We start from the raw sequence: 25832 nt of genomic DNA, 5'->3' as shown, positions 1-25832 counted from the left end.
TCGACAAGTTATGATATTACTGATTCTCTATTTGAAAAGTGACCAATATTCCAAACTTCTTGGCAAGCAAAAGTTCCACGAACTGAAACTAGTAAGCTGGTTGAGGTTTGAATAATTGAAAATGAAGCATAGAATCGTATTAACTCATTAACAGGTACTTAAATGTACGCTTAGTCGATTATCTACTATAATCAGACACCCTAATTCAAACGCATGAGCGTCTCTTGTGGCTAGTTCTAAATTTCCAATAATTAACCAGAATGTTAAGGTTAATTATCGTTTCCAAGGTTTCCTTGAGAAATTAGCGCGTTTCTAACAAGCCAACGAAGCACTTTACGTGCATCAGCGAACCTTAGAAACTTAATTACCTCGCAACAACTCCAGCAGTTTTGACTCAGTTTCATTATATCGTGTTTTATTCATTGAGTTTCCGTCTGTTTGTGTACCTGTTATAGACGTAAAGTCTGCAATTCAATTTGTTTCATTAATGAATGTAATACATATTGTTAAAAATAATCAATTTGATTCATATAGAAATTAGTAACTGGCACAGAATTTTATTCCAATTACAGAACACGTATAAAAACTGTGTGTAAACATTTATTTAAAATGTTTATTCGTTTGAACGGTTACTCGTATAAGCTGTCAGTTTGTCATTTTTATTTAATACATGATAGATTCAAAATTGTTCCTTTTTTTACTTTATATACGAGATTTTGAGATAGATGAGATTTTTGCCGATTTCTTATAAAGACTTATGCGAAGAGCTTCACATGTTCCATATGAAAGAGAAGAATTTCATTTTTGAGAGAGGAATTTGTAGTAATACGATTACTCTCATGTTGTTACCATTTTATGTGTTCAAAAAGTACAAACGTCAAACTAGTGTTTCTTTTACGTTTCATTTCGTTGTCCTTAAGTAATTTTCTAAAACTATAGACGCTACTAAATTACAAAATAAAACAGATATTTAATATTAATACTGAAAAATGATGTCAATATTTGTATATCATTTTTATTACGACCAAATTATAATAGTTTGAGAAAATTAATTCGGAAAGAAGTAATATCTCAATGAATTTAACAATGGAATTTAAATATGGGCTTAATATCTAATATTAATTTGTTCACTATATTGTCCCGTGAACCGATAACAATGCTAATTATTTCGTCATGAAGACTGATGTTTGCAAAATTGCAAGTTCACGATGAGGTAAATTTACACTTCACTTTGAAGCCTGTTGCGTGTGAAACTTTGGTAAACTTGGTGTAAAGCGGTCGAAAATTAAAAGCCACAAAGCAGCTCAAAGACTGCCTCCTACAAAGTTTCAACAACGTAACTCAAGCCGTTCGAAATTATTACACACACGCGAGACGATTAAGATGTGTTGCGAACGTTCTATTAAGTATTCAGAAATTATGCATCATAAATACGTAAATACGTTCAGGTATTTCAAGCCTATTATCGACACTATTTAATTTCGTACAGCGATTGTCTAAAAACGAATAAATTACTAAAATAAAATTAACATAGATTTCATTTTAATAAGAACGCAGTCGTGCATTGTCTTTGAAGCAAGCATTTGAAGAAAGCATTCAAAATAAACGTCTCAAGACTTTAGATATAGTAGTACTAAACGATACGAGCGAGTTCTATAAATTTACGAAAGCATTGGACAGACACAATTTACTGGTCGAAGTATGAGGATGACATTTACATAAATAACTAATCGCTTTGTCAAATGTGGTCGCTAATAACCTAGACGTTGATGAGATCTTAAATAAAATTATTTCTAAAAAGAATTGCTACACACCAATCGTTCTACATTATTTCTATCTATTCACTTGTAAGACTTCACTCTCATTAATCACGTTCCATAATAATGTATATGTACAGTCAATCCCATAAATATTCCTACCCTCTATGACAATTGAAGAAGTTTGACTAAATGAAATACTAGTTTTTATATTACCAAATGAATTTTTCATTATAAATATATATATGAATAAGCTTACACATGTGTACATTTATACATATTTCAACATATTTATACAAACATACACTTGGAAACATCAAACCTACCATATTAAATTTAAGCAAATTTCTTCAATAGCTATAGAGAGTCCGAATATTTATGGGATTGACTGTATATTACGAACATATGATCGAACCTCGGCGGAGATCCCTTAAAAATACACGTCGAAACGATCAAGAAGTGGATTACAAGAGATCAAACAAGAGAATTTAAAAGCCCTAAAAATCGGCAACCAGGAAAAGTCGAGAAAGGGACAGGGGACACAGGGAACAACAAGTGAAAAAGTCGTGAAAGTAGAAGTGGATGGTCGTGCGTGTACGTGTAAAATCTGAAGAGTCGAGGGGCCGAGGGACGCGGGGATCAAGAGGGTGAGGGTCGAGGGTGGGGCCCCGTGTAACATCAATATTTCATGTATGCTAACACGCCAGAACTAATAATGCACCAGCGAGGAAGACCCAAGAATAATATCAGCCACCGGCGTACTCCGTGTTCTCCCTTCCCCTACCATTTCGTTTTACCCCGTCCCGGACGGTCTTTCTCCCTCCCGTTCGCCGTTCCTTCGCAACCCTTCGAACCGCTTTCTTTTTTCGGCGAAGCGAGCTAGAACGAGTAGAGCGAGCGGAGTCGAGGCGTCCTTTTGCGCCTTGTGCTAAATTTAATCTAACAAAGTGCGAGAACCTTTTCGAAAATTCGTGTCTCGTTGGGCCGTGCCCAACCCACCGCTCTCCCGACGTCCCCGCGACCGCCAGCGGGCTGCATCTAAGCTGCACGGAGCGTCGTCGACGACGAGGGAAGACGGGAGGAGAAAAGACAAAGAGCTAGAGGCAGGAAGGTATGCGACATCGAGCTCGTAAGTCGAGACACGCCGTATTCCTCCTTGTTTCTCCCTTTCTGGCCGCGGGAAGGGGTTGACGGCGTGGAGCGAGAAAGCGCGACGGCGCCAGCAGCCGGGGAAGGGGTGAGGTTTGTAATTGGCGCAACATCTGCGGTCTGCGGGGTGGCATTAATGTTTGCTCCCCCACGGAGCTCCTCTACGAGACTTCGCTTCTCTCCGTTCTGCTCTTTGTTTGGGCTCGTCGTACCCTCCACGCGCGTTTTCTTCCTCGTTCCCCGTGGTCTCCTTTTCATTTTTTTGTTTCCGTCCCATTTATTTCCCCCCATCTTTTTGTTTTCGCGTTTGTTGTTGTTGAATTGAGTCGCGAGCAATTTTGTGGCGGGCTAACGTTCCGCGTTCAGGCGAAACGAACGTAACGTTTCTTTTTCTTTTTCTTAAGGGGTTAGTCGCAGTCACGAAGATGAAAAAGTATACTTTTTTGTGTGTTTGTTTTTTTAGGTATTAAATAATAATTGTTATTAATGAAATTTAAATGTCTTAAGAACGTATGTCTTAAAGATCTACAAGACAATTTTTGTTTTAAAAAAGGGTTAATTTATTTCGTCGTAACAGGCGATGGCGTAGGTGACTGCTTGGTTTGCAGTGAGCAAGATAAAGGTAGATTTAGAAAATATATTAGACTAACGGGTTCCTGTTCGAAAGATTTTTTATTTTCTTATATACATTTCTTTTTATTCTCTATTTAATCGCTTAATTTTATAGTGAAAATTCCACTTCAACTTCAAATGTACGACATTTTGTTTTAAACTAATTTTTTTCAAAATCCTTCGATCAGGGACCGTATAGTCTAATATATTTTCTAAATATACCTTTAGTTTTTTATATTCTATTAGATTATATTCTAACAGATCGGCTCTTCTACACTAGGAAAAAAATATTAAAAAAAAAATTGACGAAGTGGCGAAACTTTGAACTTGATCAGAATATTTTCCAATATCACTTTCAATCGATCCTTTGCAAAACACTTTACATACTACAGTTCGTTTATTTGCTAGTTCTCGCAATTGTACTCTAAACGCAAACCTTTTAAGGAATTCGATATTTGATTGGTTTTTTCAATTTTGCGTTTTCCTTTCTTTACTGAACAAAAAATAAACATTTACGCTCCAGCACGCTACCCTCTATTTACTCTTCGCCTTTTGTTACTTTCCCCTCTCGTTTTATTTCTCTCTTATTCTAACCCCCGCTGCTGCTGTGCATTTATTTTGTTGTCTCTAGAACATATTCGCACCATTTTCCACTTTTCCATCCTCGTATATATCTCACAGTTTTCTCTCGGTTGCTGTTTCAATTCCTCCTTCGCTCGGTACGTTATCCAATTTTCTATTTCGTTATGCTTTATTTGGTATCCTGTTTGAAACGTAAGAGCTACCGTTTCGTTACCTTTATCACGGATTCATCCAATTTTCAACCTTGACACTCTTTTCCGTCACATACTAAACCGCATGATTTTGTAATTATAACGTTTTCACTTACACAACATATCGTTATTACAAAATTATTGATACAAAACTCCTTTCAAAAACTACTCGATGCACGCTGCTCTTCTGAAGAGCACCAACTGTGGTGACTCGTAGCGTAACAAAATTAATCGTAAAGACTATAGCCCAGACAAGATTATGTTGTTCTAAATTTATGTTTAGGCCCGTAATTCGAACATCCATTAGTGTGCACACTGTGATTGCCTATGTATTAATATTGAAATATATGTACTGCCTGTCTGACCATATACTGACCCTTTCTACTGTGGTACAATAATTTCAGTATTCACAAGGATTGTCTCGATTATGGACATTAATTTATAATAATATGGCCTTATGCTTGTCAATTGTAAAAATGACTCCGTTTATTAGTCCTTAAAAGCAACCAAATTAAGACTTTCAACCCTTAAATTTGGATCCCTTTTATAATTCATAACGTCTACCTAAAATCATTTCTTTGTAATTTCATAATTTAAACCACATCTTTCTTTTATCTATTATAGAAAATACAAATTAATTTTGACTGGATGCGAGGTTATTTAAATGTACTCATTAATGAACAAAATATATCGATTTATACATATATAATTTAATGATTATGATCCTACTTATACAAAATATTTTATGAATTTGATTACTTATCAGTTATCACACTATTATTATTCCAATAGAATCGGAAGAACCATAGCTATAAAAGTATGGAAATAACGTACAATTCATTTGTATAAACCTTTTTGCCCTTTTCTCTGAAAAAAATTCATCCCCTGAGGAAAGTTTCAGTTATTAGAAAACACCAGGTATACGTTATTACGAAACAATCACCACTGATTTATTAAATGTGCAATGCTTCATTTTCCCTTCAATTTCCATCCCTCCCATTCGACAAAAAGCTGCAAACTTTCCATCGAGAATTCATAAGACCCTCGTACCAGCAAATCGATTGGCAAGTTCCATTCCCTGGAAAGATTTACCGCGAGCTGGTCCTCATTACAATAGGCGTAGAAGCTAAGGGGGCAATTAACAATTGTTTTCGTGGAAAATCGGCTAACCGATTGCTCACACGTTTCATCCGTTACGTTCGGTGGCGTATGAACCAACAGATCGTTGGATAATAACGAAATTATACACCACAGCATTAATTACCTTCGTTCCCCTGCCACAATAATCGTTCACCAGCACGATAATTGTTTAATCGAATAATTTGACGAACGGAACCTTAATTAGCTATGGCTTTCCTGTGTGTTTGACCGAACGTTCCTCAAAAGTGGTGAAATTTTAGATGAATCTAACTGTTTTTAATTGTTGTTTAAGTAATGAGAACAATGAATCTTTTCTGGTTCCTTGCCCAAATTTGATATCAATACACTTATGAATATTCGTATCGAAAACATTTTTTCAGCTGAAGTTTATTATAATTTCCTTTAAAAACAACTGGAGAGAATAATTTTATTTGCTCTTCTCGAGACTGTGAAAGTCTTAATTCATTAGTTTTAAAGACCAGTTCAAATTACGAAGAGTCTTCAAATTTTTTGTCCACGTTGTTCATCAATGAATTCAAAATACATAGATATTTCTATTCATTCAAGTATTTCTTTTATAATTTCAATCATGAATAATTAAACCCAATTGTTTGCTTTTTTGAATCATTTGGACTGCCTGCGAGTAAAAACAATTTAAATCCATCTGTTAACAAATCAATCTAAACTGTGCAAAAAATAAAAATCTCCTGGTTCTTACCACAAATTGTAGGTCATTTTATTTCCTCCAGCAATGCTCATAATAGTTCTAATTATAAACAATTAAAGTACATTTTTTTGATTTTTGAAATCAGTTAGTGTTTGTAAAAGTTTAAATAAATTCCATCGTTCTACAGGATAATCAAAGTGTAAATAACTGTATTTTTTAGAATTTAGTGAACACGCAACAGGAATATCTAACTTTTTATTGCCAACGACTTAATCCGCCTGCATGTTTTTCAGCCGTCTACACTTTTGGAGGGATTCCGAGGGTTATTATTTTCATTTAATCGCGCAAATCTACATATACAGTTCCCGTTGATATTGTATTTGCGTAAAATAACAGCGTCGGTGATAATATTGTTTTAATTAAGGGAGACGATGATTTCAGTGGATGCTGTTAATTTAAAAGCCGCGTTGCTAGTTGTATTTTACATTTCGAATTAATTCTCCTTCGTAAAGAAATAAAGTAAGAATGAGGTATTAAACAAAGTTTTACATTCTGTTATTTATTCAATTCTTTTAAAGTTTTTTTGGGGGATTAGAATAATAGTGTATCTAATTAAGTAAGTAGACATTTGTTATAAAACAAAGTGTCATTTGATGATTTATATTTTTCATTTTTTCAGTACTTCTAACATTTTACCAACATTAAAATAAGACTGAATTTAAGAATATAAATGTCTGCACACCAGAAGAATTTTATATTTGATCTATATGTATTAGTACTAAAAATTATTATCATATTACTTATAGTTTCATATTACTTCTACATATAATGAAATTAAATCATAATTAAATCTTCTATCAAATCTATGTATGTAGTAATCAATAACAATAAAAATTAATCAGTAATTTATATATAATTATATAAAATTCTGAAGTTATAAATACCTAAAATTAATAATTCTAATAGTTAGAAAAACCAACAATTATCTGAATTAGTTTGACGTATCATTCCAATATGTTATGAAAATAATCTTGTTCCAAATGTAACCAAATGTTAATTAAATTGGCTTAGCAGTGGCTCTATTAATATGTATGTTAAATAGTTCATAAAGATTCGTAAGTTCTTCTTCATTTTTGACATGTTAATGATAAAAATTCAAACTAACTTCATTGAAATTAATATTTCTCCTTCATAAAGAAAAAAATAAACCATGTACGTGAATTGACATCAATATCAACCATTTTTACGCAAAATATTAACTATTTCATTATTATTACACTATTACTCTTATTCAAAATCTTTTACAAAAAATTGATAGCATCTAAATTATACAAATTGGTTACTACGTAATCGAGTATCAGCAATTTCGTTTATAAATAAAACTTCTCTACATTTTCATAAACATTTCAAACAAATGTCGCTCCTCTTCGACTCCCATACAATTAAAACACTTTCATGCAAACGGCCCATAAAATGATACTTTATTATTCGTCATTGATACCATTGGTTCAGGATTATCCACCATCCCTTTTAGTCCGAATGACTCGAATCTCGCATTGGATGTCGCTTTTATTTTTTCTCCGCGTTCCCAATCGTCGTTCGAACAGCCAACGGGAAGCATGTATCAGACGGTAATGCGTCACCCCAAAGTTACAATGGCAGATGTAGTCAGCTATGGTTGCAGTATCGTGACATCTTCCAGACCACATACGCCCGTAGGTGTCCCTTAATTCCCCCGGGAACCGTTGTTCGCCTGTAATTCTGCAGAACGTACAGAGATTGGCTTAGTCGCATGCCTGCATATAGATAAAGCGACTGCTATCCTATCGTGAGCTCACACACACGAAGGGGCTGCTTGTAAAGCCATAGGGGAACGTGGGTGAAATGCCTCGAATCCATCAACGACATCAACACCAGGCTGATTAAATCTCCGATAGGAAATGATCGTTGCGATGGCGTTTCGCGGTGCTTATGGCAAATAGTAGGTAATAAGCACCGAACCCTAATGATTGGATAATTTTAATACTGCCACGCTGACACGAGCAATCTCGTCTCTCACTATTCTATCTTCCATTTACTGTTTACAGGACATCTGTTAATCCTTTGCACTCGAGGCCTTTTTTCTGGTATCTACCAGCAACTCGAGATGCTTTCTTAGCATTCTATTGCCACGATTGCTAAGCTTAGATTGACTTCGAAGATGAGATCTCTAATTTGAAATTTGAAAATCAGATCACCTTTGTCTCACCGACAATCATTTTATTGGCACTTCGATTTCCAAAGAAATTAAACCTAAACAAACATCATTGCTGGTTGATTTGCTGCTTTCGAGTGCAAAGCGTTAATAATCAACACGGAGTTTTCATTTTATTTTGTTGGTATTTTTATTACAACAAAGAGTGGATTTCTTTTTTTCTTATAATTAGAGCAAGCTTTGAATAAGCGTACTTATCTATGTGAATCTTTTGAATCATTCACTGCGAATGTTGAATTTAAAAACTCGGAGGTGAATTTCTTTTGTTTGGAAGTAAAGTAAAGATGAAAAGTTGGAAATGAAGTAATTATGTTTGAAAGAAAAATTGAGATGAACTGTTGAAAATAAAGTAATCCTATTTCGAAATAAAGTAGAGATGAACATTCGCGAATACAATATTTATAAAATAGGAGTAATACAAAAAAAGAACTTACAAGTGATAAGGCAAATAATAATGCCGCCAATTCATTAAGTTTTGAGGAAATGAAAAGGAATTACTCGAAACAATTAGTGAAATGTAACTCGTCTCCTAATAGCGAAAAAAGAAATAGTAGTAAATTTATTTACTTTTCGTGATTACTAGTGGGAGAAATATGTAGCTTATCACCGGTCTAATGTCCAGGTTGGGCTAGTCGCGTAAGCAATCATCTTGTCTACGGTTTACGATCATCGTCGAGATAAGGAGATAGATTTAATTCCTGTAGTTCCGCTTTGTTTATTGGACATTAATAGTATACCACGTTCCGGCTCAACTTTATAACCTCAAGAATTAAGTATCTCTCTTTATATCCACCATCTCAAACCACAGAGAAAAGGTTTGCTCGTGCAACAAAAAAAAAAACTTGAAAATTTGTGCAATTTCAAGCTATACAGGGTGGTTTACGCAACGTATGCACCTTTATAACTCCCAAAATATGCGTTACACGAAAAATTGTTATATAAAAAAGTTATATGGTTTAAAAGGGTACAGTATTTAGTTAATTTGTTTTATAGGTGGAGGCATTTCGGAGGTTTAAAGGACAACTTTGTTTTTATGAATAGAATACTACATTTTTTTATGCAGAAATATCTTAAATATCTTCTTAAAAAAATATTATTCTAAGATTTTATCAAATCTTACCAACAAAATGTATAGAAATTGGTTTTATTGGATCTCCGATATGGCACTAGTTATTCTCAGCATTTTCTTAGAAAGTCTATATGATAGTATAAAGTGTATATAATTTATTAGTCTACCTATACAAGCGCAGAGTTTTTTTTAGAAATGAACTTCAATTGCATCTGAAATATTGTTCATTTAAACTAACATGTCATCTGTAGTATGAAGAATGTCACTTAACCGAATGAATTGAACGGAAGCTTTAATATTAGATCAGTAAAAATGATCATCAAATATACACGTCTAAATTGGAATTAGATAAATCGAATAAGATAATTAGATTATCAAAGTAACTTCAAAATAGAAGACTGAAATTTCATTTATCTTCTCAAGAAGTATTCAAAATAACAATCATAATTCTTCTAATGTCGCCATTCTTCTAACATCAATAAATTTTATGATATTGATAGTTACAAAATTATAGAAATATTAAGAATTTCATAATTATTATTACGATTGGAGATTACACAATGAGCATTGAACTTTTTTAAACATTGATATACCTTACAACCAAAATATTATAATATTGCAAAGCTAATTACGTCGAAATCAACCGATTGTACCAACGTTAGACATCATCACTTGTACTAAATTGAGAAGCTGCGTGAAATTTTAGCTCAGGAACTCAATGACCGATGGACAACCTAATTCCGTCGGTGCTCCCTGTTATCTTCGATTGCCTGGATTTCGAGAATGGTAGATATCTAGATTGACTTAACCGCGCGTGTACGCACTGTCAACATGTTCTACATACTATTGTATGCGTATGTGCGTGCTGGCTGGCTTAATATTCGCTAAATGGGGTTGGCAGGACGGGTTGAACTGGGTCAATTCTGCCACAAAGTCGATCATGGCGAACGCTGCAAAATCATGTGTCTGATATACGACCAGCAAATTGCATTTATGATTGTTACAACGTTTGCGCAACTATACCAATATTTCATGTTCGTTAAGGTGATTATGATTTGTTGAAGGCTACGCTCTTCGAAGTATCTATAAATTTAAGATTCATGACGAACCATTTGTCCGAAGGTAAATCATGTTACTTCAAAAGTTTATGTATAAAATTTACGATATATTATTCGTTAGTGTTGAAATTCCAGAGATGGAATTCTAATCGTACGAATATTCGTACGATTAGAAATTTTAAATAACGAGTAGAAATCTTGGTGCGTTGCTTGATCGATCAAAATTGTGTCTTAATTATGGAGTCAAATTGTTTTCGAATGAAAGATTATCTGAGTAAGTATTCAATTGAATAAACAGAGCAAAGAAATTGATGTTCGAGTATTGATTAAATAAATGTGTATTCAGACAGAAAGTTTGAAGTTTTTTAATGAAGGCCAAAGAACACAAAATATTAAAACGTATAATTGTGAGAAAGATTTTCGTTTACGTTTGAGTGTGATAATCGGAAGTAATTAAACATAATGAGCACGGCAGTGTTTACAGTTTACTGCTAATACCACTAGTGGTAGGTAAAGCAATATACCTAACAACGATATTCCATACTTCAAACACATGTGTAATTCACTGACGGTACATTTCGTGCTTGAAACCCGAGAATATGATATGTTATTTCAGAATACAATATGAAACTATGTATCTACGCAACAACATATTTCACATTTGTTGTACAAGTAGTAATTGCAACGAAAGATTGTAACATCGTGTCACGTAACATAAACATTACAATTACAATTATGAATAAATATTCACAATTATACAGTTAAATAATATAATATTAAAACGTTGTTATAATAATAGATGAATTTTATGAATCCTCAACAGTTTGAGTTTCTGTTTATTTGTAACTATGTATATAATACATCCATAAAGAGAAATATACAATATTTTCTAGGATGCTCTGCTAAGCTAGGTACAAGAAAGTTTCTGACATTCAAGGCTCTAAAACAGTAGTTCTCAATTTTATTTGACTTGCGCAACCCTTTTATCATACATCAGAGTGTCATTCTCAAAGTTATTTATACAAGGAATAATTTAATTTAATCTGTAATATTCAGTAAAATTCACTCAATACCACCGAATGAATTAAAATCAAATTATAATATTACAAATTATATATAATCTACACATAATACCATATTTTGACAAATAACCTCTGAATTCCTCTCAGTAAACTGTAAAATTCTCTCACGGGGAGCCGCTTTCACAGTTAATAAGGAACTCTACTCTAAACTCTAAACTGACTTGACGAGGACCAAGATTACAACTGTCTTCTCGTATTTTCTCCACAATTACTGCGTATCCCTTTGAAGGTCTAGACGTCTAGCTACCAAATGTTAGCTAAACATTTGTCTTGTAGGCAGCCTCGTGGCAAATCGCGCGTCAACAATAACATAGCTTTGTACGCGGTCGTCTCCGTTAGACGATTACACGGTATTACACATCGACTCGTTAGTCGAGGACGTATAAACAATCAAGAAAGGAGTTGTGGACTGTAGAAGTGGTATATGCCTATCTTTTTGATGACTACCTATAAACATTACAATATTTGCCACGTAGAAAAATTCCATTTTTAACGACGCGATATTACTTTATGAACGTGTCGACACAAGTTCAGGTCCTAAACGGTATAAGAAAATAATTCATTATGAAAATTGTATAAATCCCCTAACATAAATGATCTTATGTTTTGACAACAATTCTTGGATTCTTCGCGAAAATTAGAAAATTGAATAAACTTACCGATGTACACATATTCTGTACAAACCACATTTACTTTAGAAACCTAGATCATCGTCAGAAACAAACGAAGATGAACTTACATCACTTCCATAATAAAGGGCGTAAATATTTGTTTTCAAGGCTTTAAAAATTAGTCTTCATTGTAATGTCTTAGAAACCATTTTGATCGTGAAGTAAGACTGTATGAAGTTCCTCAGCCCAGTCATTAGTAGTAATAAGTAACATTAATTTGATTACATATTTGTTTTCTAGATTTTAAAGGTTATTCTTTATTGCAATGCGTTACAAACCATTTTGTTTATGAAATAAAACTGTATGAGATTCCTCAGTCTAGTTACTTCTTAGTAGTAATAGTTAACATTAAGATTACTAAATATTCGTCTCCTAGGTTTCAAAGGTTAGTCTTTATTACAATGTCTTACAAATCATTTTGTTCGTAAATTACATTTCGATTAGATTACTTAGCCCAATTATTCCGTAATAGTATTGGATACTAATTTTACTGATAGACATCCAAACTGGATTAAAAAATTTCAAAATCAGTGTTTTCAAAATCAGCTACTCGTAATAAACATCTTAAGTGTTTCTTTCCAAGGCTTAAAGTGTTATTCTGCATTTTACTCTTTTTCAAACCATTGTATCCACGAATTAAAAAGTCTGCTCCAAACTCTAAAATGTCTCGACTCTGGATTACGACTATCTTCTCCCCACAACATGTCTCATCGCACGACCAAGTGTCTGGTTAGCAAATGTTAAAAAAGCATTTGCCTTAGAGATTCGCAGCCTCGTGTCAAATCGCGCATCAACAATAACAGGGCTCTGTACGCGAGGCTCCCCATTAGACGATTATACGGTATTAGACATCGACTTAGTCGGCTGCCAATAATCGCTCAATATGCCTTGTATACTATCACAGCGCACATACGTATCGACGGTGGCTTAATACGCGGAGAACGGCGGCGTTCGTATCAGCCGTTCTAAATGATATGTTTATGCCGCACTTAACGTACGTTTCAGGACGACGCATGCAAACGCGCGCCATAAATATTATTACCCACCGCCGCGGCGGCCCGCGCCGTTCTAATTTCCAGTCTTGGAAATTCGTTGCATTTCAAATTTGACGCGTACCGCTGACGAACGAGCTGCTTTGCAAGGCAGAAATAAATGGAAATGAAAGTGTAAAGCTTCCCGCTAATGATCCTGGAAAATGTACAGCGGCCACCCCCTCGGGCAGCCCGCTTCGAAACACGTCATACTTTTTCGTTTACAGAGGCTTGTTGGATAATTTCGGAAAACGAAATTTCCGACTTTTTTTTTCGGCGCGCGGCGTTGGGTTGGCTCGTCAGGGTGGTAATCGTGTTTCGAAAGTTGTCGCGCCTCCGAGAAAATCACAGGAAAACGTCGGAGTGGAAAGTTTGCCGGAGAGTGTCGTTTTTTTACGGCGCGGGAGAATTGAATGTTTAATTGCTCGACACGCTATTTAGAAGTTAAACGGTCGGCGGGACGCTTGAAAAACTCGGCCAACAAGCTGATCGTTAACTTGTTAACCGAGCAAGACGAGTTAACTCGTTTGAGACTGGCTTTGCAGAGGATGTAACGTTTTGATTCGGCGAGACAATTTAAGAATTATGTCTCTAGTGGAGGAGATTATTTAATATGAGAATTGTTTAATTATTTAATGTGACATTTGCACATGGAATGTTAATTACGTCGCGATTGAAACTATTAGTTCAGATGATATTAATTATCATTAAAAATGAAACATTGCTTGGAATTTCATGAAGTTGAAATTTTAGATGCAGAAAAGAATTATTTTTATATGTATGTAGGAAGTTCCCATTTGACAGTTAATTTTTATTATAACTAGAATATTATATATCATTATATATCATTGCACAACTTAAGAGAATAAATTCCAGAAACACGGAAAAGAATTAAAAAAGAAAGAAACTTTAATGTGGGTCTGTTTTTTTTTTGGTAATACTGTAGATCTTAATATATTAAATGTTCAAATACAAATAATTATTAAATAATTGTTTTTTGTAGACAATTTATCAGGTGTCACAACTGAGTGTTACTCTTTGCTTTTAACAACAGAATTTACCTTTTAATTTTCGCTTATTCCTTTCATTTATAAGATATAAAATGAAATGCATCTTTTCAATAAAATTTTTTTAATAAATGATTCCTCATTTATTCAAGTATCCCTATCTTTGATCGTGTAATTATATTTGTACCTTAAATAAATGAAATAAATCAACTCAATTTTATTATTCGTTCTTACACATGTATGGAGTATGTCTGATTGAGAATCCTCTCGGTTAACAAGGTAACAGATCACTTGAAAGGGATAAACGCGAGAAAAAATAGTCGAATAACTTTTTAATTTCAAGTTCTGTCGCGGAGAACCAATAAAATGCAAATGGGGAATTAAGTCTCATTTAATTTACAATCTACAGTCAAAGTGTAAACGTAAAACCAGTGCTGTCAGAATCTCAGTGATGGAATTTGCATGTAATCGGTAAAAGAACTCGGAGAACTCCATCGCGCAATGAAAACAGTTTTCTATAACCGTTACTTCGTTTAACAAAGTGAAATTTCATCGTCAACTAGCAACATTTCAGAGTCGTAATTCAACGGTTAAAAGAAAGTGGAGAAATCCGCGACACATATTTTCGTTGTAACTTCTTCGATAATACAATTTACATTATTGACAGAGGGAAAGAATATCAATCATTCTTGTCTGAAAAGTGCAAATGCATGGATTCGCATGTATTTATCACCATCAATTTATTATCATCTAATTTGTTGCATTTCATGTTCCTCTGTATTATATATGTGCTCACAATTTCTTTTATTAATGTCGAGGATAATCTTTTCACTTAATAATATCATTAATATGTTAATTAAATTAATTAAAATATATCGCTCACCAATGTCACCAGAAATCCCTTCAAAATTTGTTGCTACTTCAAATTGATGCTTGAATTATGTAAAACAATGAATTTTAACTCAACTACAAACATACTACACAATACAAATATAAATTAACATTATATACCAAGCTATCGAGTATCAATAATAATCAATACGTATACTTGTCTTTCCTCGTAGCTAATGTGTTTTGATTTCTGGGTATGTTTTGACAACATACAATACCATCATAAAAACTCCGTTCAATAATCTTCAACTGCACAATAGATACAAATATTTTACATTGTCTCAACTAAACTACCATTCACTTTGAAATATTAGACAAAATACCGAGAGTACTCACCGGATTCCGATCCCACAAAACTGAGTACAATAAATAATCAGATTAATCAGTTAATCCGAAATAGTATTAAAATGAATCCTTCATGACGCACTGTTCCAAACGGAGGATCATCTGCTTAAGTAATACAATATTATCGTTCAGCAACGTATCCAAACCATTAAAAGCTTCGTGCAATGTGTGGCGCACGTTCGGTATAATTTCAGTCGGTAATTTCAATCTAGCATTAGTGTCACGAATGCTTTCATACATGATATTCGGTTCAGTCCCCGAATTATCAAACGTGATCCTCTAATTGTTACGAGCAATGTATTTGGATTGTCAACTGTGATAAGCGTTTGTAGAAGTTCGGAAGTGGAACCCCTTGTCCGGTTCTAAACGTTAACACGTATTCAGACGTCCACAGGGGGTTGCCCTAAGCGCCGTAACAAGAAACTAGTGTGACCTCCGTACTAGTAGTTTGGAGTGTGTAGAATACTGATACACAGTATTATCAATATGTCTTGAAGACTCTCGGCAAAGCCAGGTCAACATTTTGCTCGATCAAGTGTCAGAAAATACTTTTCATAATTATTCCGATACATTATAGTACAAGCATTTTTTTTTTCAAATTTGATGTTGTTAATTGGTAGCGTTTGTCTGTCAAAATTAATTCATACGCGGAGAATGACCGCTCTACGTCACATGAAGTAATCGGTGCGTATTTAAATTTACTCGAGCATTGCATGAGAAATGTATTTTTACAGTACTCTAAACAAAGAACAAATTTCTGTCCAAGTCCCATTCTTTTAAATGTTTCTTATAAAAATATGCATTTGCATAAACTTCCGCAGTCTAATTATGACTAACTGAGACACGCAATGTTAGCTGATGATAAGAAGTGTCATGTAAGTACATCAAAGTCTGCAATTTTTTTTTAAATACAACAATTTTGTGTTAATATCTGGAGTACATATAAACATTATATAAGGAAAGAGTGTTTTTATTGCCATTAGTATCGGTAGTATCGATAATTTGTTTAGAACAAGAAGATCTTTAATTTTAATTCAGAGACATTTTTATTATATGTATTTTGACTGTAAAAGCAATGGTTAGGGAGATATCGTGCACAGGCCTTTTGGAGGACCACCAAAAGCCTTCTCCAAGCACAAATTTTCTATACAAAATTATAGCAAACGTTTACTAACTTATTCTCTATGAAATAATGTCTATATATAAACAACATTTCATCCCAAAATATTGAGTCATACTTTCATAAGTTCTAGTGAAACAAATTCGAACAAACAAAGTGAAAACTGAAAATTCTGGAAATATGAGGTCATTCCATAAGTTCGTGCTGCAGGCTGTGTCAATAATTAGTAAAAAAGAAACGCTTAATAACGCTTAATTGTATGTTTTACATATTAATTTGAGTAGCAAAAGAATACGTGGCATGAACTTGTGGGACGATCTAATACAGTCTCTGGCGTTGGTATCATTACAAAATAAAACAAGATATACAGTGGGTGTACAATGTATTCGTACACCGATCAATTTCCCAAAAAACTTTGGTGTGAAATTGTAGTTCTTCAACTTCTTTTTTTATAATCAATGATATTTTGCATATTCTCGGAAGTCTCTAAGATAGATACAGCCCAGACAACATTTACTAGTTAATATAATTTGTGAAGTTAACAAAAAAATAGGAAAAGTGGGTAAAAGTATAGAAGCAATAAGTATTTGTACGATTCTTATGACGAACCATTTACAGTAGAGTTTGTAACGTAAACGCATTACGTAGAATGTAGAAAACATCAAATTTCCTGTAAAGTACTTTTAAAAAAGGCTCTAATAGAGGAATTGAAGAAGATCCCACTTCGAATAACTAACAATTTAGTTAATTTAATGCTTAGAAAAGTTACAATAATTATAAAATCAAAAGGAAATCCCACCAAGGAACTATTATATACTTATAAATTAATGTAAATTTCTTTTTTTTTTTTAATGAAGTTGTTAATTTCGCAACTTACATAATAGCTATTTTTTTTGTAATCTATCTATTCTAGAGATTTCCGAGAATATGTAGAATGTCATTGTTTATAAAAAATAAGTTAATAAATTACAATTTTACATAGTTCCTTTGGAAATTGATCGGTGTACGAATACTTTCTACACCCATTGTAGATTGTCAACTGTGATAGGCGTTTATAGAAGTTCGCAAGTGGAACCCCTTGTCCGGCTCTGAACGTTAACGCGTATTCAGACGTCCACAGGGGGTTGCCCTGAACACCGTAACCAGAAACTAGTGCGGCATCCGTACTAGTAGTCTTGACTGTGTAGAATACTGACACACTATTATCAATATGTCCTGAAAACTCCAGGTGAAGTCAGGTCGACACTGTCGGGAACCTTTTCTGGAAGAATACATCATACATCTCGAAGTCGCGAGCAAACTTCAAAATCCTCGGAGCATCGAGTACATAACGTCTATTCTCGGTATTTTTTAAAGAAGTGGACCAACTCGAAAAATGCATTCCACTGATTCCAATCATCTCGGAAGTGTTGTCAAAAATTCGGGGGCTACAACTGTGCATTCGACACAATTCCTTGATTAGTTGGTTCGAAACCTCGATGCGAAAAGTTTGAAAAGTTGAAGGCGTTTCGTATGAGTACTGCTGGTGATCTAATTCTTTCCAATAATGAACTATCAGCGATCTATATATTTTGATTTAATCGCTTCTGGCCGTAATAGTTGGGCAAATTTTTTTGTTTCTTAGATTAGTTGCCAGATGACCATTGTTAACACAATTAGGACAGAGTTGAAGGTTTGACTTAAAAACTCTTAAATCAGAGGTAGTCAGAAGGCCTGCTGGGCTTACCTGGACAAAACTGGAAGAAATATTGTGTTGAGGATATACACTTATTCTGTAACATTGGAATGTTTATATATAGACAAAATTTCATCCAAAAATATTAAGTCATATTTTTATAAGTTCTAGTGAAACAAATTCGAACAAAGTGAAAACTACAAAATTCTGGAAATATTAGCTTGCCGAAATAGGGTATTGTGCTAAGACTGTGTTCGCCGACGCTATCCGCCTTTCCCGCTATGCTCTTAGAATTTTTTATAAGAATAATATAAAATCGTCATTCAGCTTCAACTTTGTACCTAGTAATAGGATGCAGAAATTAATGTCAACCTACAGATTAGCATACACTAACGTGGAAACTTGTCTACTAAATTCTACTCTTTCTAAATAGGCCAATAGATAAAGTGTTAAATGAACTGAACGTATACTAATGTGGAAACTTTTTTTCCTAAATTGTAGACTGTCTCTAGATAGACCCATAGGTAATGTGTTAAATGAGTTGGAACATTTGGAGGTCGTTACAAAAATTGTGACCCTAATTCTACATTGTAAACTGTTCCTAAATAGGCCGATAAATAAAGTGTTAAACGAGCTGAAACATTTGGAGGTCGTTACAAAAATTGTGATCCTAATTCCGATAGCGGTCCGCGTGTAGGGTGGACCGCGCGGTATACTGTCGCTGCTAATGTTTGGCCGGGATTTGCATACGTCTGTCTGGTCTATCCATTCCTCTGTACACCGGTGCATCTCACCTTGTTGTCTATGGACGTGTATACGACCGGTTAGGTCGGCTCCCAGTCTGTATCGGGGCTGCTATTATACACAGGACCGAACAAGTGGCTCACGGCGCAGGCGTGTGTACAGGATGATCGCCCATTACCTTGCCGAAATAGGGTATTGTGCCAAGACCGTGTTCGTCGACGCTATCCGCCTTTCCCGCTCTTCCAGCGACCGACTGCCTTCGGGCCAGGAACTTACAAAATCTAATCAGGAGGGTACGAAGACAAAGCGGTGTGTTCGAGCAGCTTGCACCGAGAATTAAGTCCTGACTACCGCCGCTGACAGGGCTTATCGATATTGTTTCGTGAAGGACGATTTCTAGGGGTGGGAGAGGAGGAGATTCGGTTCTCGGTTCCGGTTTCCATGGAATTGGGGTCGACGTGGCGGGAATGATGATGCTTGACAGATTAGAGCACGGGTTACTTTTCATAGAAGCTGTGGCGTGGCTGGTGACTTCGCTTCCACACAGGTTGCGCGTTCTTTATTATTGTAAATATTGGTTGGGGTAAAAGGAGCGCGGTTGGTTAGGTTTCTGTATCAAGAGTTTCTTAGCGTTGATTTTGTGAGGCTTTGAATTCGAGTGAAAGATAGTTTTCGTTTGGTAAATAATAATATGATAATCGGATGGTGTAAGCGTGGTTGGTTAGATTTGTACATCAAGAGTTTCTTAACAAATTCGTGACCGGCAGATATTTTACGTTTCTAATACCGAGTACTGGCGAAAATAATAAAATTCTAAAGCTGGATATCGCAAATTTGTATCATTGGGTCGAAGATAAAAATTATAAAATATGTTTGGAAATATCAATGTTGTAAATATGTTGTATATAAAATATAAAGATTTCCATAATTTTTTCATAACCAGGAATAGAATTTTAAGTGACGTGTATTCACGTCAGCGGGCGCGAATTAGTGTTGATTTTATGAGTGTTGAAATTCGAATGAAGAGTTCTTTTTGGTTAATAAATAATTATAAAAGTTAAATGGAGAAAACATTTGTGACTCGTTATGTTTCTATATGGGAAGGTTTCGTAATGTGATTATTTAAATATTTTTAGAACCATTAGCAAACAATGGTAATGTGGTTCGGAAAAAGAAAGTTCATTCTTGAATGGTTCTACAGGGACACGATAAGTTTTACTAAAAATGCCGTGTTATTAATCTTCATTTGCTGGAGTTACTGAAGTTTAAATGAAGTTACATGATTGTATGAAGTTCACATAAAGTGTGATTATGTGCAAACAAGAGTACACGCATAATCAACGACACTGACTATTGTTACAGATAGTATCGAAAGGATTAACTATTCAATTATTAAGTACGATATTACTGCAATTTTTTGTGATAATTATTAAAATAAGGGATTAATATTAACAGATCGATTCGCATCCTCCTCGGCTAACTTATATGATATCGTAATTAAAATGTTAATAGTAGATCTATAAACCCAATCGATTTGACCAATCCATTTTAAATTTTTTTTAAAAATTAGTCGATTACTGAGTCTAGTTTTATGGCAATATTTGTGACAATTATTGAAATAGAGAATTAATATATTAACAAATTAATTCACTTCTTCTTCACTTAACTTAAAAGATATTGCGATATTTACAATACATAAGTCGTAACCTAGGAAGTTCCAGTGTTAACACATTCGCGACCGGCAAATGTTTTACATTTCTAATACCGAGTACTGACGAAAATGATAAAATTCTGAAGCTGGACATCGCAAGTTTGTATCGTTATGTTTTGAAATATCAATGTTGCAGAATATGTAGTGTATAAAATAAAAAGATTTTCATAATTTGGAATAGAAAACAGGAGCAGAATTTGAAGTGACGTAAATTCACGTCAGCGGTCGCAAATGTGTTAAGAAACTCCGTAACAATCGCGTGTTTGTCGAACACTGACGAGCTCTGTGGATACTTTCCACCCAGGAATCGGGCAGATTCGATCTCCGCTACGATTTTTCTCTCCCAGGGTCACAGTACCAGTCGAAATCATGGCAGGGTAACGAGAAAACCAGAGATCCGTGAATGAATTCTGTTGACGTCGGAGCGCCGCGCGATCCACCGTCAACGAGACTCTTCCTGCGCGAAATTCGGTTCTCCCCGGACGGGTTGATGTATGCAAATGGATCCGCCGTTGTAACTACAAAATTTCTAGTCGGACCGTAGCTCCACCTGGCCGGGGTTACACGCCGGTATGCGGATTAAACCAACGAAAAAGCTTCCCCCCACGGGCGTATCTGGTCGACGGGCAGTCAGCGTGAGGTAGTTTCATTACTTGATTTGATCCGGCAGACTGGACCGCGACAAACGCGGCAGCACAGAAGAGTCCGGCCGTGCACTGGATAAGGGAATTGTGTTTACTCGTAGTTTGCATACTAGTTACCGCGTTTGCCACCCACTTTACGCGTAACAGGCCCGTAAACATCTTCAGTGGATGGGGCCACTCGTCGTACGTCCCCTTTGTCCGTCGCTTCCTTTGCACCTCCGGCCACTTCCTTCCATTCTTTAACTCCCTGTTACTCTCTCCTCTTCTTCTGTCCGCCGCTATTGTCTCGCCGTCCTTTGTACCCCTTTGACTTTCGTCGTGCAATTCATTCTTGCCAGGAAGTCGGCCGAATTTAGATCCCGCGCCGGGAGTTTTACTCGACGATGGTTGACGATGTTAAACATCGCGATATCGATCCCAGTTCAACAGTCGGATGGCGGAGACGAGTCATTTTTGGCTTGTGATGAATTTCATTACTCGATCTTGCTAGCTTTTATATATCCATATTCCAGAGAATCAACTTTGACAAACATTAATGTTTATATTATGGCTACGAGCCAGCTCGCTTAGGACTTTCTCGGGATCTTGTCTTCGTTTAAAGCACTAAAGGGCGCCTTATCTGCATTAAGTATTGAAAGGAACAAGATGGCTTAGGAGCAACAAATTTTAAGGATTATACACAAGTTTGTTTGAGAAAACATAAATGTAATTGTTTGTTCGATAAAATACACTGACGTCAAAAAATTCGAGACACTTTTTCAAAACGTCATAAATATGAGAGTCAACCGATCTTCGAGAAACTTCGTGAGGCTTAGTTTTAAAGTGTCCTCTGGATGTGTGCAAAGTTGCATTGACGAGGGTTGATGAGAAGGGGTTAATTCACCCTTCTAAATGGGGTAGTGCAAAAAAACGGCACTTCGGAAGGGTCCAAGGGTGACGGAAGGGGCTGAAAAAATCAAAAAAACCTTTGGGGTGACTCTCCTTGATGCCCTCTACAAAATACACCCCCGTGAAATCGCGTATAAACATAAATGTCCTTACAGTAACAATAAAATGTAATATGCGCAAAAAACTACACATAATACACTGTACAACATATTTTTGTGTTTAAAGCATATGTCTGTGAAATGTGTCCATCGATAAAAACAATCATAAGAGACATTTACTTAGAAGCCAAACAATATGTCGTCTTATAGGCAAAATATGGATAAAAATTGACCCACCTAATGAACGAACTGATAGTCGTGGAATCTGCGGTAGGTTTTGAGATATACGTTGTTTGAAACTGTTCTGTTGTTACGGGGGTGGGGGTTGGAGGGATGATATATAGTTACTGAAAACGCATTGCGTCCATTTCATTGAAGTTTCGTTCGAAATATTTGGATTATCTCTATGGTATTTATTAGCTAGCAAATAGGGATTTAGAGTTAATGTGATTTATTAAAGGAATTTTGGTATTTATTTCAGTATTTATAGACGAAGAGAAGATAGATAATTACAAGTAATTCAATGTTACTCGTAAGTTTATATTAAAATAATATTCCATATTGTCCTGCATAAGTATAAAGTCTGAAATAACTGAGACTGTCTAAAACTGGAAGTTTTAATAACATTTCACTCGTGAAAAGGGAAATTGAAGTTAGAGTTAATGAATATAATTTTGGAGTATTTTTAGGATAAGAAGAAATTAGATAATTTTAAGATTTCAATTATTAGTATTCTATAATATTTATAGATTTATAATTTACAGCCTACTTAATTTCTCTTCTTTTCATTTTTAATGATCAAATTAAATACTGCAGCGAGTTCACTTTTTGTTTCCCACTTGAAAATCAAGTGAAGGAAAAACCAATCGAATATAAATATATTGCCATTATATATGTACAATTATACATATATATTGTTGTTATTGCTGCTGAGTTATGGTTTATAATAAATGAACGCGCAGTGCGAGAGTCGCAACCGATGTTTACCAAAAATAATATTAAACAGTATTTTCTCTTTCACGTACAGCAGAGGAGTTAACGAAACATGTAATTTCATTTACCTTTCTGCGTATCATGAGCGCCAGTATCAATGAAAATAAATCAAAACACATTCCTCGCCGCATTTTCTGACCCATCCGTTTTACAACTACACGTTCATGTATTAACACGTTTTAGTAGAGGTAATAATTTAACGTTTTGGGTTTTATCCGTCAATTTGCAATGACATTTTTATTATTTTAATAACATAATGAAGTACCACGATAAACTAATTATATACTAGTAAACTATCGAGTAATTTAGAGTGTGGTGAAACAATTAATAGAAGAGTCATAGAAGAGTCTAACTAAATAATATTCCTTTTTTGTATCGAAGAAAAATAGTTATTATACCAAACAGAGTTTTGTACGCGCTGGGGGGCCTCTAAACAGGTGCGAGCGGCTTCTAACTAACCCTTTTTAAATGCAGACACTGTTTGCGTGGCCAGTCGAATCTCGCGACTTCGTCATGTGTCAAAATTCATTTAAATCGGCATGTGTTTTGCTTGCAGGTAATAAATTCCAGTCGAACCTGAGCGAGATCGGGAAGTCGGAGCAAAAATCGAGCGACCCGGATCGGAAAAGGAATTACGATTGGCCCCCAGACAGCGGTAAGCACTGTTGCTGCTTGAAACCGTGGACTAATTGAACCCTTTGCACTCGGAGCCATCTCGTTGCAAAATGTGCAATTTATAACTCTAGTTCGAGTAAAAGTATTCATTCGGCATCTTGATAAGTTGAAGCACCAACCTTCTGAGTTCTCGACCTGATTACCATCAATCTATATATTGTTAGGTTCATTATAAAATGAATTGATACAACTTGGAAGACGCTAGTTGTAGAAAACAATGAGAAGAAGTTATAAGAAACAATTTCACTAAAGTCTTGCGTTGCTCGTTGTAATTTATATTAAATCTTGAATTGAACGTTTCTTCTCTTCATCTTCAATTTAATTTTAGCTTGAAAGGCAAGACGCAGTCTATTATCCTACATTATTTTCTGGTTAAATAACATCACGCGGGTGGAATGTAAATAATATTTCGAAGCGAGCATCGAATGTATATTATGAAATTAGTTAACGTGCCTGTGAATTTTCCTGCGTCATTTACATTCTGGATTTCGTGCATCGTTACAACGAATTATCGTGACATTAAATTGTGAGTGATAATTGTATTCCCGTTGCTAAAATATGACGAGATATATTTAAAACGGCGTACGGGTAAATTTGAATGTAGTTGGAAATGATAGTTGGACAAAGATTATTTGATGCAAGGAAATGAGTGATTTTTGCATTAAATTATAAAGATGGCTCAAGCTAAAAATGCTTTGATGAATAATTAAATAAAGGGTTGTAAACTCTATGTAATAACTCTGCAGGAAAATTAGCTATAATACTTATAGCTTTAAACTGAAATAAAATTCCATTTTGTTGCTCGATTAAGTGTTATACCTCGAGTACATTGAATAAAAGATAAGTGGCACAACAAATTGTCACCTTATACACTATCCTTATACGCTAATATTAAAAGTTACCTAATACTTCAACATCCATACTTTAGACATTGTGCAGTTTAAGTTTCTACCGGCAAAATGAGTAGGATATTGTACAGCTTCCAGGAAACCAATTTCTGAAAAGCAATCATACTTGTCCGACTAAAATTTCATCCATCAAAAGCGAAACGACTCAGGATAAATATGTAGTATATTTGAATCCTACAATCTTGAGCATTGTAAGGATGTTTCTTCGTAGTTATTCACTGTTGAAGCCATGCACACACAGCATCACGCGTTATACTCCAGATGGAATGCACTATAATATTTAGATAATTTTTTATTTACGATATTTAGAAACTCTATATGTAACAAATCTAGGCTTATCCTCGCTTCAGCGCACAATAAACATACGCAAACTCTATTAACTCGTGACTGGTCAACAATTTGTTAACAGCAAAAATCCGTAGTTATTTTCGGGACAACCGTATATAATGGAACCATGCTCAAAATTCGCCGCAGCAAGCGTCCCTCAGAAACTCGGCGAGCTTTCGACGATTCCTGCGCGAGACAGTTGGTAAGGTCTCGATATCGGGGGCTTCGGGGTTCTCGCAGTTCGAAAACGAATTTACCCGAGGACGCTCCGGGAAACGGTTCGACCTTCGATACAACGAGGTTCCCCGGCTACCAAAGAACTGGAAGTACTTATCAAGTTGTGGAAGGCTCGCGAAACGCGGTCCTTGCAGCATACCCGCGTTCCCTCATCCGTGCCACCCCTTTTCACCCCTGTTCGTTGCTCGACGGGCGAAATTACCTACTTCCACGGGACTATCAGGATCGAGCCCGCGGAGAAAACGGATTTTCACACTTTGCCATTATGCAAATCCTTTTAAAAAGAAACCACGCCTGCAGAGAAAA

General features: G+C 35.2%; 1 protein-coding gene across 2 annotated transcripts in view; it reads left to right on the top strand.

The window, feature by feature from the left end:
• Positions 1-25832, top strand: part of LOC128888032 (lachesin-like) — a 453249-nt gene that overhangs the window by 420545 nt on the left and 6872 nt on the right. Inside the window, exon 10 of one of the 2 annotated variants that reach the window (XM_054144627.1) lies at positions 23936-24034. The exons of the other annotated variant lie outside the window; for it this stretch is intronic. Within the exon in view, the coding sequence (XP_054000602.1) occupies positions 23936-24034 (99 nt within the window). The remainder of the gene's footprint in view (positions 1-23935; positions 24035-25832) is intronic. 2 annotated transcript variants of the gene reach the window in all.

The sequence above is a fragment of the Hylaeus anthracinus genome, unplaced genomic scaffold (genome assembly GCF_026225885.1).
Source record: "Hylaeus anthracinus isolate JK02 unplaced genomic scaffold, UHH_iyHylAnth1.0_haploid 11989, whole genome shotgun sequence".
NCBI classification, from domain to species: Eukaryota; Metazoa; Arthropoda; class Insecta; order Hymenoptera; family Colletidae; genus Hylaeus; species Hylaeus anthracinus.
The sequence above is the reverse complement of the archived record's forward strand: the minus strand, read 5'-3'. Positions and strand labels throughout refer to the sequence as shown.